The sequence below is a fragment of the Ammospiza nelsoni genome, chromosome Z (assembly GCF_027579445.1).
Source record: "Ammospiza nelsoni isolate bAmmNel1 chromosome Z, bAmmNel1.pri, whole genome shotgun sequence".
Lineage (NCBI taxonomy): Eukaryota > Metazoa > Chordata > Aves > Passeriformes > Passerellidae > Ammospiza > Ammospiza nelsoni.
In genome coordinates this window covers 43,823,188-43,837,900 of record NC_080669.1, presented here as the reverse complement: position 1 = coordinate 43,837,900, position 14,713 = coordinate 43,823,188, and the positions used below count along the sequence as shown (strand labels likewise).

Sequence of the window (14,713 nt, the reverse complement as noted above, 5' to 3'; positions counted from 1 at the left end):
GGCTGGATCCTCGGAGCCCGGGGCCGGCCCGCCTGCGGCGGTGCCAGCGGTGCGCGGCGGTGCTCGCTGCTTCCTCGCCCGGCCCCGCAGAGCAGCCCCGGACCCCCGGCGGGTGTGCCTATGTGCATATGTGTGTGGGGTGTGGTGGGGCGGACACGGAGGTGTCTGACACTCGCACCGCAGTTTCCAAAAGAAATAGGGTCGTGAGGGATGCGCATGGATTCCCGCAACTGTGCGTGTTCAGATAGATGTACACGGTGCCTTCCGCTCATGTCCGTGCCTAAGCGCTTGCTTTCCCCGCTGCTTTCCTCCAAAGTGCTCCCGGGGGGCTCGGGGTTAGCCTTTGTAAAAGAGGGAGGGGAATTCCTGCTCTCCCCCGGTGCCTGTGGGCGCCCTGGCCGAGGCGGACGGCTGGTGGAAGCCGCCGGGAAGGCGCAGGACGCCGCGCTGGACGCTGCCGGCGGTGGGGAACACGGGGCAGGGTGAGCAGCCTGCTGTGCACTAGGGCAGATCCCTCCCACTCCGGCCAATTTCAGTGAGGAAGGTAAAATGCGGAAGTTGCCACCCAGAACTGTCAGTGGATCGTCGGGTTTTTAGCCCGGAGCACGCAATTAAGAAAAACAAATAAATGAAATAAATCCGCCCTTCGTGCGTACAGCCCGTCTCGGTCCTCGTCGGCAGCCGACATTCACGGCTGCTAGCCCGTATGGCGACGCTACCTGCCGCAGACAGGAGGGCGTTCGCCCTGAAAATCAACAGGTAAGCGGCTTTCCTCATACCCGGCAACTACCCCTCGCCAGTCAGCCTGGCCAAGACAAGGGGCGGGCGGCAAGCAGGGCGGCACGGCTCCTCCCCTGGAGACCCCCGGGGCGGAGAGCGATCTGACAGCTCCCGACAGCCGCGCTAGCCAGCCTGGGACGGGCGCCGCTCCGCCCGCTGCTCCGGAGCTGCGGGAGCTGCGGACCCGGGCTGCACTTCTGCTGTAAGGTTTGCTCTGATGAAGGGTGCTCAGACAAAGCCGGCTGTGGGTCCGTGTCCTCTGGCAGGAAGGTGACGTCCAGTCTCACGCCGGGAGTTCGTTCCCCATCTATTCTGTCCGAAGAAGTCCCGAGTTCTTTGGAGGGGCTGCTCGCTGCCGATGGGGGTTCCCCTTCACAAGAAGTGGCAAAATTACCTGCTCCCTCTAAATCAGCACTGCTGACAAATAAGGAGTTTATGTAGGGCATCAATACTGCAATGACATACATCCCTGTTTTTTTTTTTTTTTTCATTCTTTCATCTATGAGAAAAAAAATCCCCCGATGACTGAAAATATATCTCCCACATTCCCTCCCTAAACCAAATAAATTAGAGTTCAGTTGTTGGAACTCCATACTCTTGAGACTAAACTTGCTGTCTAATGGACTTTGGTGTCTTTTCCCAGGGAAGTGCTGACTCTTAATTTGTCTGTGCTCTGTGGTGGCAGTAAGAAAACAAGACAATTATTTTCATATTGTTGGTTAAAGGAAAAAACAGGCCTCCTTTTCAAGAGTCTTGTCATCTGAGGCAAAAACTGTTTCCAGGGTGTTGATGTAAGTAACAGGTACCTGAGCTTGCTGACACATAAAAGAACAAATAGCATAATGGTAATATAAACTGAGGATAAGTTTCTGTGCCAGAGAGAAAAGTATGCAGAGAAACTCCGCCTCCTCAGTAACTTGTTGGAAGACATGGGGTTTGCAGTCAGGGAGGATAAAATTAGCTCCTCTGTGATGTGCCATTCTCATGGCAGAATATGCATCACTGTACCTTTCTGTATCCTTTGGGAATTCATTTTAAATTTATGGTGGAATATTCACAGGAGTGAGGCACCATATTTGGAAGCCATCAGATGAGGAGCTCATGAGAAGATCAGGCCACAATTCCTGATCATTTGGAGACTTGCTTAAACAAAAATCAGAACTAGCTGATATTTACAGATTTTGAGTTATTTTCTTTCTTCCTATTTTAGGGTCAGCTTTTTGGCAGCTTTCCCTAGCTTTGGTGATGGTCACTGTTCATCTCTATGACTAAAGTCTTACAAAGTAGCAGAGTCATAACAAGGTTCACAAAAGTTTTTCTCTTAAAAACTGTTGTGAAATTAAATTACTGTTAATTTTTTTAAATTTTTCTTTTGAATCAACTGTGAAATAGTATTTTGTAGCAAGTTAAATGTTGAAATATAGTATAAAAATATTCTGAATATGATTTCAACTTAAGAGTGGACATGGATATTCTCTTCTATACTTACACTTTATTCTCTTTTATCAGTATAGTAGATGTTTTTTAGAAGCGTATTTTGTTTCCCTTTCTTCAAAAGCAGCAGAACATTTTTACATGCCTCCAATGCAGTTTTTAGTGCTGGCAGAAAAGTGATAGATCTTTGCAAGAAGCATTTTTAATGTGGTAGTTTGGATTTTTTTAAAGTAATTTTAAAAATCAGAGGAATAATAGGTTAGTGTGTTAGGTTTCTTGACTGTACACAAAAGGCTAATCTACAGCTGTAAAATTTTGATTCTTCTTTTCAGAGTTCATGACTTCTTCAAAATGCAACTTGTATTGAAAGTTGAACATTACTGACAAGGCAACATTTTCAGGAGTTAGTACATTGCCTCTATAATTACTTTGCATCCACTACAAATTTGCATGCAAAACCCTGCCTTTTTTTGTTCACTCTTTCTCTTGCCAGTGATTTATGTAAGCTATATACTGTTTTCATGAGGACCAGCAGAATTTTAGGCTCTGTTCTGCCTAAACTTCAGCCACCTCGCTGCAAACATAAGGTGTACCCTGGTGTGTTTGGTGAGCCATGGCAGATATCTGACCAACCTGTGACCTCTGTTCTGTAAAACATCAGCAATAACATGATACAAAATGTCTTAGTGGTCTCATTATGATTTAAATTTAGTGCAAGTTCATGAGCACTGAATTTGCAGATGTTTCAGGAACAGCTATTACATGACAACCAACACATTTGTTTAAAGCTTGGTCAAACTTTAAAAACAGGCCTTCAAATGCCTTCAAACTCTTGTATGCAACCTGCCCACGTAACCATGTTTTCCTATCACTTTATTCTTCCTTCCACCCATCTGGCGTCTGTTGCCCCAACCTGTTGCTTCCTGCCTTTTTTAATCCTGCAAAGACTTGCACATAGGTTTTTAATGCATGAATGTAAGTAGTTCCTTCTGCTTTAATAGGATAGGTTTTATGAATAATCATGTTCATTTCCAATTAGAAGTGAAGGAACAAATTTTTACTGTCCCTCAATTCAGGCAGCCAGAAATCAGCATGGGACACAAAAAGCCAGATCATCCTTGCTGAGTTTAATTCAAGATGGTAATTAGAAGATATCTGGATTGTGCTATATGTGTCTACTTTCCACAGTATTTATACCCAGGAATCAAGGAAGTTAAAAAATAATTTTGTAAATCACTGAGGGGAAAGCAACTTGCCATTGCTAGAGGTGTGGGCTGAGCAGTGTAGGTTTGAGAGACCAGAAAAACTGAATTTTAATCAGTTTGTCACAGCAGTGTGTTAGGATAAACACAATATTAACTGAAAAGATATTTTACTTTTATTATTTCTGTTTAGCTAGTGTAATTTATTGTGTTATCTTACACATAGGTCTTGCAGTAGTGATTGTTTGTTTTGACTTCAAGTGAAGAAAATTGTGCTTCAAGCACTAGCTGGTGCACTGGCCACCAATGCTCCACATTCAAGACATTTCAACACACAAATTACAAAACAGAAGGTTATCAGTAATACAGGTCCCTAACATGTCACCTAACTTTCAGTCGTATGTCTCTTGCAATTAAAAACTCACCCAATAAGCATATTTGTCAACTGCCTCTACAGACAGCTGTTGTCTGAATTTCACAAGTATTACATAAGAAATTTTCAACATTCATTTCTGTAATTTCATTTCCTCGTCCCTGAAATTGCCCAGTTGGGCAACAAATTTAGCTTTTCCTGTTCTAGTTTTAAGATGTGTACTTCAGGATGAGTTTACATGCTTAGATTTATATTAAAGAATAACAAACCCACACGACCAATATTAAAGGAAACATTTGATACCAATATTAAAGGAAACAGCTAAAGATTTCAATTTTTAAGAGCTTACATTAAAAGTCATACTCATATGAAATTTCCAATTGTACCAGGAATTCCATTTTACATTAATGATGAAAATAATTTTTTTTTTTACCTGAAATGAAAAGGTCAGCTTAAATCATATATTGTACAGAGTGTCAGGTCTGAACATTTACGAGAATTTACTCTAAATGACAAAGGCTGTTGTGGAAGAGTCAAGTGCAGTGCAAAAATTGTCTTCATTTCCTATATACTCTGAGTAGATTGCTGTTCACTGCAACCCCTTCATGGGGTTGAGGCTATCATCTTTGGATTGAATTTCAATAAAACACTTGTTATATGGATATAATAAGATGTTAAATATTTAAAAGCATTGACCAGACTCCATTGTATACCCTAAGCTCTTTATTTTCATTATTTTTTCTTTTCAAACTCTCAAATATATAAAAGAAGCTCCAGAGAGGACCTCAGTCTTTTGTATGTACAATAGATTTATGTAGTTAATATAAAAATCTAGTGTATACATGCATACATGTGTGAAATGGTAGTTATTTTGTATTTGGTACACAGAACATTAAATGTAACAGATTAAAGAGAAAAAGTAACATGAATGTATTTCATATGTTAGGTATAGCAATGTAAGATAACAATTTATAGTAAATGGGCGTTTTTTCTAAGACTTCCACAAAAATAAATGAGATTATTCTTTTAAAAACTTGGGGCAATTGCATGGAATCCACATGCAAGGGTATACAAATCAGGTTTGCACCTTATACCCCTAAAAGGGTTTGCATTGGAAGGGACCTACAAAGATAATGTAGTTCCAAACCCCCTGTTATTGGCAGAGACCTCTTTCACCAAATCAGGCTCTTCAGAGCCCCAACAAACCTGGCCTAGAACATTTCCAGCAATGGGGCATCCACAGCTTCTCCAGACAAACTGTTCCAATGTGTCACCATCTTCACAGTAAAAAATGTCTTCTTAATATCCAGCCTAACCTCTCCTCTTTCACTTAAAAGTGAGAGGATTCACTTTCTCCCTTGTCCTGTCACTACTGGCTCTTTTAAAAAGTCCTTCCCCATAGTTCCTGCACGTCCCCTTTAGGTACTGGAAGGCTGATACTGGGTCTTCCCAGTACCTTTTCTTCTCTAGGCTGAACAAATCCAACTTCTCCAGGCTTCCGTCTTCACAGGAGAGCTGCTTCAGCTCTTCTCTGAACTCAGTCCAAGGGGTCTGTTTCCTTCCTGTGCTGGGAGCCCAGAGCTGATGCAGCCCTGCAGGTGGGGTCTCAGCAGAGCAGAGCAGAGGGGCAGAATCCCCTCCCTGCCCTGCTGCCCACCCTGCTCTGGATGCAGCCCAGGACACGTGTGGCTCTCTGGGCCTTAAACACACATTGCTGGGTCACGTCCAGCTTTTCATTCATCAGTACCCTCAGTTCCTACTCTGGACGACCGTTCTCAGTCTCAACCACAGGTCTTGGTGGTTGCCTTAAACATGTTCAATGCCTTGCACTTGGCCTTTTTGAACTTCATCAGGTTCATATGAGCTCACTTCTCAAATCTGTCAGGGTCCCTTCCCTCTGGACAGATTCCTTCCATCAAGTGAATCAAGTGAAATACTCAGCTGGCTGGTGCACTCAGTCCCACCATGTATGTCATTAAGGAAGTTATTAAATAGAATTACTCCCTCCACCTACCCTCAAGGAACAGCTCTTATTACTTATTTCTGTTCTCTGGACATTGCACATTCACTGGAGCTCAAGCAAGAAAGCTCTCAAGCTAGTTCCTTTTCCAGCTAAGACTCCATCCAATTGGAGTAAGAGTCTCTTCAGTTTGGAGTAAGAAAACTGTGGGACACCATACAGAAACTCATGTGGGTAACACCAGTTGCTTTTCCCATGTCCACTGGTGTAGTCACTCCATTGTAGAAGGCCTCTAGATGGGTACAGCACAATCTGCCCTAGGTGAAGTCATGTTGGCTGTCTTTAATCACCTATCTGTATTCTATGTACAGTATAGCTTTCAGAAGAATCTGTTGCGTGACCTTACCAAGCACTGAGGTAAGGCTGACTAGCACTATTCCTGGATACCAGTTCTGTTTGCAAATCCTTTAATCTGGCTATAGGAAATAAATACTGGGGTATACAGAAATATCACTACACTTTTTTCATCTTTCATTCAATTTTTTCCATTTTTTCAGCTGACTACAACATGTGTTTCCTTTCAATTGTCCACAGCATTTATCTCCCATTTCTGGTTTACAGGGATATATTACAAACTGATCAAAGTATCTGCTCAATTCTTTCACAGAATCACACAATAATTGATGTTGGAAAGGACCTGAGACTATCTTGTTCAGCTCTTCTGTTCAAGAAGGGCCATTTAGACCTAGCTGCCTATGATCACGTCCAGTTGGACTTTGAAGGCCTCCAAGGAGGCAGACTCCACAATTTCTTTGAGCAACCTGTGCCAGGGCCCAGTCACCCTCATGGGAAAATTCAGGGCATGCCCATTGCCTCTAGTTCTGTCACTGAGAACCACTGAGAAAAGCCTGGCTCTGTGTTCTTTACTCTGTCCCCTTAGATATTTGTATAAATTTATAAGATCCACTCAAGCCTTCTCTTCTCTGAACAGTCCCAGCTGTCTCAGTCTTTCCCCACTGTAGAGACCCTGTGGTGCCTTCATCAGCTCAGTCACCCTTGGCTAGTCTCTCTACCATATATCCATGTCTCTCTTGTCCTGAGGTGCCCAGACTTGGGCAGAGAACTTAGGCATGTCTCACCAGCGTCGAGCAGAGGGCCAAGGATCAGCTCCTTCAACCTGCTGGCATAGTGCCTCTGCCCAGTACACCCAGCATAACTTCTGGCTTTTTTGCAACCAGGACATATTGCTTACTCATGTTCAACTCTGTGGAACCAATGTAGTCATGGTCCTCTAGGACCTCTGATGCTTTTCTGCAAAGCTGTTTTCCAGCTAAGTACCTTCCAGCATATATAGGCAGATGAAAATGATCCAGGTGTAGGGCTTTGCACTTCTTGAACTTCACAACGTTTCCATCAGTCTATTTCTCCAGCCCACTGAGTTCCCTCTGAATGGCATGATCCTGTGCTGCATCAAGAATGTCATGCCACTGTCCTCCCACTTCTGTGTCATCAGTAAACTTGCTGAGGGTACATTCTGCCCTGTCATCCATATCATTAATTAAGATGTTAATCACAATTAGATCGAGTATTGACCCCTGAGTTTTACTGCTAGTTTATTCCCTCTAGCTAGACTTGCCATTGATCATCACCAACTGTTCAGGAAGTTTTCAGTCCAACACACTGTCTGCTCATCCAACTTATACTTCACCAGCTTTAGACATTATTCCTTTAGACAGATGAAGAACCCCCATGTCTTTACTCCAAGCTGTTTTTTCCTAGCTTGTGGCATCATGCTTTTGGTGTCTTCTGGATTTTTATTCAGCATTAGGAATATATTGTACATGGCTCTAAAGCAGGTGAAGAGAGGAGAGAGAAGAGAGTGCTCTGCAACTTCATATGCTACTCATAAAGACTAGTCTCCACTGCAGCCTCTGCAGACAGATGCTTTACCTTCTACCTTCCCAATGTTTGAAATCAAGGCAGTTTGAGGGGGCAGAAAAGATAAAAAGGATTCGATACCATGGTTTCATCCCTGCTCTATCAGTTACAAGTGCTCACAGCATGTGAACAACTAAATAGTTACTAAAAGCCCCAGATGGCTCTTTCCCTAGGTATATTGACCTTTGTGTCATATTCTGGGACATTTTTACAAGTACTCCTCCACTAAAAGGGAGAGAAGTAAACTAGCAAAGGTGGATTGTAAATCGGTTACAGGAGTAAGCTGAAGAAAAAAGCAACATCATAGGCCTACATTGTGCCATAGGGTAATAATTGATATTTTTGTTTAAAATTCCTGTAACCATCTCCTCATTTTTTAAAGGTAAGATTATTCAGGATGATGTCTTTACTACATTTGGTAGCATAGTGTCCATCACAAAGACTAAAAGCCCCTTCCTCTGGCATACAAAAATTGCAACATTTCACGCCTAAAATATATGTAACTTTTAGGAAGTAGAGAAAAAATAGCAAGGAAATGTCCTCATAACTACTTTTCAGAGGGTACTGGTGCCTTTGGTTATTCATAGTGACTCTTGGTCACTGTGGGTAATCTTACTGATTACCCTTTCTGGAATCATCTGCCTGCCATACAATGAAGGTGATAGTAGCCACTTAAGTAGGAGGTTGATAACAAACATAGGCCCGCCCAGCCATATCTCTGTGAAAAATTACAAGTACAGGAAAGATAAGCTCCATAATACAAGTGTATATTTTATCAGCTATTAGGCAGCTGTAGAAACTGTGTCTTTTGCATGAACAGTTGGTCATGCAAGCAGAATACTGTTGTTACAGTTGAGACAGATGTTATTGACAGCTAGGAAACTCTCTAACTGCAGACTTGATACTCAAATAGAGTTTTAAATATAGCCATCTATTTTCTTTTATTGTTGCTTAAGCATAGTATTATACAGCACTTACATATCTGTGCAATCACTGAACTCAGGTGTAATAATTCCTGTTACATAATTAGAGTAATGGGATTTTTGCTTTTTATCTCGGAGATGACTGCTCGGCTTGAAAGAGACTTTAAGCTCTGAGCAGAAAAGCTCAGGAAAGCATTTTAACATGATTTTTTCAGATCTTATGTCCCTCAAGACTTCAGACATATACATGCAAGGTGAAGCCTAGCCCAGAATTTACGATGAGGTTCTTTTTTATATATATATTGTCAAGGAATTCCAAAGCTTACCAAAGGAAAATGTAGATGCAAATAAGAAACATCTTTATGTCCACCAAGTGCTGTGTATGAATATTTCTTATTCATTGTTCCAAACAATTGTCACTTTCAAACATGAAGTGAAAACCAGCAAGAAAGAAATATTTTATACCTTCTACCATTTTCAGGTTTTATGGTCATTAAAAATTACAGTTAATGAGCACGATTCTATATGATTGTCCTTTTTTTCCTGTTCTGACTTGACTATTTTTTAAATTTGATTTGAGGAACCCATACCAGACTTTACCATTGTCTGTAGCAGTAGAAAAAAGGGTAGTCTGTGAATGTGCTCATCTGATAACACAATTACACTAAAAGTTTGCCACTGTAAATGCAGTTACAGAAAAATAGGCCCAGGTCTAACCAGCTCTTGGGCCAAGTTCACACAAAAAGTCCCTAATACCTTTCCTCATAGTTTTGTAGAATTATACTTGCACATGATAAATCACAGTTTTCTTAGCCTTAGTAATAATGGAGATCTTTTAGAAGGGAGTCAGCAGACCTGGACTCAATATTATTATTTTTCCCTAAAGTCGAGCAAACTGAATTAGATAAAAGCATGTATTATCTCAGTTTTTACATTATCTGATCCTCACAAAGATAATAGTAGCAAGATGTCATGTTTAGAACATTGAGTAAAATGTAACATTTCTCCGGCTTGAAATTTTCCAGATATTTTGGTTTGTAATTTATTGTATGACATGTCTTGCATAATCCACATATGTTTGTAAGAGTGTGTAATAATGACATTTGTACATGTAAAGACAACCAGCAGATACAAAAATATATTAATTTTAACAATACCTTTTAATATATGCCAAATTCTGTGAACACTTTTATTTTTAAGAGTGTGAGCAAAAGATCCAGCTTTCAAACATATCTTAGATACTGCTTTGGTTCCTGCTGAAATCGAATCAAAATTCCCTGTTTTAGAAATAGCAGTACCTCTTCATGTGCTTGTAAGTTGGCCAATGTTTTTTTTAGGCATTTTAGTAAATATCCTACTTTTTCTAGTTCAACTTAGCTCTAAAGAAAACAAAGTTGCTCTAAGAAGTAACTGGGCAAAAAAACCCTCATGTTTTTCCATAACAGAAAAGTCATACTGAAACTCCACAAATCTCTGTTCTTAGGAAATGAGGGGCCAAAATATTAATGCAAATTATTTTCCAGTTCTGTCCAGTTAGCCTTATTTCCTCCTCTGGCCTTTCCTATACTCAGTACGAAAGACCCTTTTATGAATATATTATGAATTTATTTGAAGTTGATAGCAACATTTTCTGCTGGTTGATAAAAATATAAACTTTGACCTTGATACATAAAATAAAAACCACCCTATAGGATCAAAAAGAAAATTTTGCCTTGAATAAGATGTACATAGTCTTTATTTTAATATTATTTGTTATTGTTGTTAATGTCTGACTTTTTCACTTAGTATCAATAATTGTTTTTTAGTAAAAAGGTGAAAACAAAGCACAATCTTGGTACAGGATTTACAAAATTATTAGTATTACAGTAGCATTTTCTTAGTGAAGCCTTTTGGATACTCAGACAATACACATTAGCTGGAATATAGGTCTTGCACTTATTTCATAATTACTTTGTCATGAATTGGTGGAGCAATGTGCAGACAAAACAAAAATCTAGAGGAGTAAACTAACATTATTATATTACTTTTAAATCACAGTATAAGGAGGGGATGGCTTATACATTATCATTCTTATTGTAAAGAATGTAAGCTTTCGGAAGACTTCTAAACAGTTTAGCAAAAAAAAAAAAAGAAAAAAAAAGAAAAATAAAAAGAAATAAAGCTATGCCCTAGCTACAGTTTTGTAATGTAATATAGATCTGTGTGTCTCTTGGAGGCTGTAGGGGCATATTTGTTAAAATGTGTCCTTAGACAAACTGAGGTTAATCCATTCAGAATGAAAACTTTGTGTACATATTGCTGTGTGGATATTAAGGCAATGGGGACAACAAAAAAATTCTGGTGTTTACACACATATTTATCTTCTGTCAGCATCATTATTTAGCATCAAATGAGATATTCATTACAAATTCTCTATTGCATATATAAAATACCACAACCAGTCTAAGTCTACAATAGGATGGCAGATGACATTGAATTATACTTTCTGCTTTCCAGGAGGTACCACTAAATTATCACGTAAAACCTCACACCTAAAACCATTTTCATTGCAAGAGTCAGCCAGTCAACAATGTATACACATGGTCTTCTCAAAAGTTATTTCATAGCTATTCCTATTATCCATGCAGCAATTAAAAACTGTATAAAAACATTGTTCATCAGGAGCAAATCATGGTTTTTTGGTTTATTTGCATGGCCAGGATTAGAAAATTATTTTTATCAGTGCTCATGTCTCTTCCCGAGGGAGAAGCAGCAAAACAGAAAGGCAGAGAAAAATCTTCACTGAATAAATATCATACATGACCTGGGAAAGAAATAAAAATTGAACTCTCGCCCATTTTGTAATAAGCTGACAGCATAGTGAAGTTAACAGTTTCCTCGTCTAGAGTTTTTTCTTTCTTCCCACACCATCCCGTGTAAGAAGATTGTTGTTAGTCTTCAACCATCTTGAATAGGATCTTTATTGCTTTAGCTGATATAGAGTCTTAATGTGGTAGACCCCAACGTGGGTGTGTGCCAGAGGGTGTAGAGCCTACCTTGGTGTAGTGTTGGGAATTTGACTAGAGACTGGAAAAGTACAAGGCCGTGGCTAATTCCAAGTCCTGCACCTGCAAGATAGCGTCCTTGGGCCTAGCTGGGTATGATAGCAACAGTGGACAGAGAGACGTGGGAAAGAGAGAATGTAGGCCCAAAGGAATGCTGATGTTGTAGTGTGGCCAATGGACGGTGTAAATTACAGAATATTCATAAGCTTATTACTTGCTGTATAAGTGTCTGATGCTCTCTTCAATAAATGGAACTTGCTTATCACTCATATTGAATGTCTGAGTCTCCCCTCACTGACAAATGGCTTGACCCCAACAAAGGCCTCATTCTGCGACAGTGTAGAGCCAGCAAGGAAGGAGCAGCAGTTCAGATCGACCACTGCTGTAAACAGTGACTAACAAAGTGGAGCTCTGGTGCCTTAAGGACTAATTAGAAACTTAGAAGAAAAACAGGCAGTGCCACTTGCACTAAGAACAGGAGATCCAAGTGAGATTCCCATATTTGCTAGTTAAAGATCTGGATCATTGCCCAAAACTTTGTGTGTCTTTGCGTGTGGGAGTGAAAGAGAGCGGTAGGTATTTGTTACATTTTTCTCTTCTAGAGCTTTTTAGTTGCTTGTTTTCAGTTGTAACTAGAGTAGTTTCATCTTAGGCTCAGAAAAGAACAAAAGCTAGCTGTGAATTTTCTTTTTCAGTGTCAGATGAAAGGGATTATTCTTCAGGGTAACCAAGACTGAATATTTAACCGGTTGAGTAAAAGTTGTCACTATTTTTTTAATGATTCTGCTATTCATATACATTTAAGTGTGAATGTGTCTGTCTTTGGGGATAGTTCTTGTACTTTCTATTTATTTATTTATTTTCATATTTCCTTGCTGTCTAATTGCATACGCAGCCCTTGCAAAAGACAACTTCAGTCTGCTGGAAGGGATTGTAAGGTTGTTAAGGATTACCCTTTCTCCTTCCCTTCTAATAGTAAGTAACTTTGGAGAACTTCAACCAGTAGGCATATGAAGCATACTTTTAAAATTAGGTCTTTTCTTAGGAGGTTTCTGATTTTCAGTTAATAGATGAACTTTAAAGCTGATCTCTTTCACTTTTATTTTTCATTGGTTTTTCTCTGTTTAAATTTTCATATTATATACATACTAAAAAATACCCATTGTACCTGCTTTTAAATTACATATTTCAAAGACATATGTCATTGAGCAGAATTTACAGTGAAACTGCAAAACCTGCTTTATGCATTATAAGCATTAATATAATTTTAATTATAGAACCAGCAATGTTCAGCCATAGATCTCACATATGTTAGAGGAAGAAAATAAATGCCTGGTTTATCTTCCTTTCCTTCCTTTCCTGGGCCCTCATCTGGGCCCAACTAATAACCCAAATCTCCAAGTTTACAATCCTTCAAGGAGCTCTGTCCTGAGAAACATTCCAGAATCTGACCTCCAAGATTAATTTAATTTTAAGAACCTCCCGGTGTAGTCTATTACTTTGGTTACACTGTTAATATATTATGCAAACAATGCTTTGCATTGGAGAGTATTTGTGAAATACAGACTATGTCTCAGCTGTTTGCTAGCAATTGCTGGATGTTTATATCTACCTGTGGGACAGACACTGCTGAAATTGAGATTGAGAAGCACCAGTTTGGGGTTTGGGTTTTGTTTTGGTTGGTTGTTTCTGTTTGGCTACCCTGTAGTCCTGTGTCTGGGTGGATCAGGAAGTCTGGTGAGTTCCAGCCTTTTCAAGAATTGCACCAGATTGTATGATTGTATGCCATCATCATTCAGGGCCAAAGACATCACAGAGTGGAAAAATTAGCTCAAATTTATATTATTTTGCTCTGATGCTGTGGTTCAGCCAAGGACCTAAAATCCAGAAAATCCATAGTGTGTTGTCATCTGCCGTCTTTGTACAGGTTTATGTTGGAGAATTTTGCTCAGACATGGCTTGAAGGAAAAAAGGCCATGAAAATATACAGCTGATTGAAAAGTAAAAAGCAGCTGTGAACAGCAAATTTCTCAGACACATTCATGTAAACAGAAAAGTTCTCAAGCTTGTTTTTTGATAACAAGTAAGTGCCTTGTCCTTGAGTAGTGATAAGAGGGCAGAGTAGCAGACATAGAAGCCTTGAGAGCAGTTAGTAACAAGATGAGAAAGACAAGTTTTAGTCTCAATGAGAGACCACGAGTGTTGAAAGCAAAGGGAGGGGTTGGTGTGTAGTCTGTAGCCAATGATGAGCTCGGGTTTTGCAGTGTATATGAGCTCGATTAGCACTGTTGTAGAAGTGTGCATGCTAGATCAATAAATCAAAGTTCAATGCTGACCAATTAAGGTGGGTCAGCTCCCTTTGCTTCATCAGGTTTACACTATCTTTCTACATGCATGTTGACAAACTGAATTCAGCAGTGACCTTTGTGGAAAAGTCTTCACCAAATCTACACTTTTGTTTTGTTTTGTTTTGTTTTTCAGCTAATGAAAAGGAACAGCTATCAATATAAGTGATCAGTACAGCTATTAACACTGCTGAATCCCACTGGTCTTTGGAAGGGTTGCAGTTGCTCAGATGCTGTTTTCCAAGTAATTGAGGGACATCACAAATGGCCTCTTGACACTAGGCAATCACGAGATGGCTGCTTAGAATCACAGAATGGTTTGGGCCAGAAAGTACCTTAAAGGTCATCTACATCCAGTTGTCCCCTTCATGGACTGAGACATCTTTCAATAGGCACAGTTGCTCAAAGCCCCATGCAATATGTCCTTTAACACTTCCAAGGTCAGGGCATCCATAACTTCTCTGAGCAACCTGTTCCAGTACCTCACCATCCTCTGTGTAAAGAATTTCTTCCCAAGATCTAATCTAAATCTCTCCTCTATAAGTTTACAACCATTGCCCCTTTGTCAAATCCTTATTTGTCTGTAGAAAAAGTCACACTCCCTCTTTTTGACATGTTCCATGCAGGTAGTAAAAGGCTGTGATGAGGTCTCCCCGAGACTTCTCCAGGCTGAACAACCCCAGGTGTCTCAGCCTTTGCAGGAGAGCTCCTGCA

The 14,713-nt window shown here is 40.1% G+C and overlaps 1 protein-coding gene across 1 annotated transcript in view; it reads left to right on the top strand.

Annotated features, from left to right (window-relative positions):
* The first annotated feature begins 567 nt into the window (after positions 1-567).
* DOCK8 (dedicator of cytokinesis 8) overlaps positions 568-14,713 on the top strand; it is a 91,143-nt gene continuing 76,997 nt past the window's right edge. The window contains exon 1 of the mRNA XM_059492138.1: positions 568-759. Within this exon, the coding sequence (XP_059348121.1) occupies positions 707-759 (53 nt within the window). The 5' untranslated portion in view covers positions 568-706. The remainder of the gene's footprint in view (positions 760-14,713) is intronic.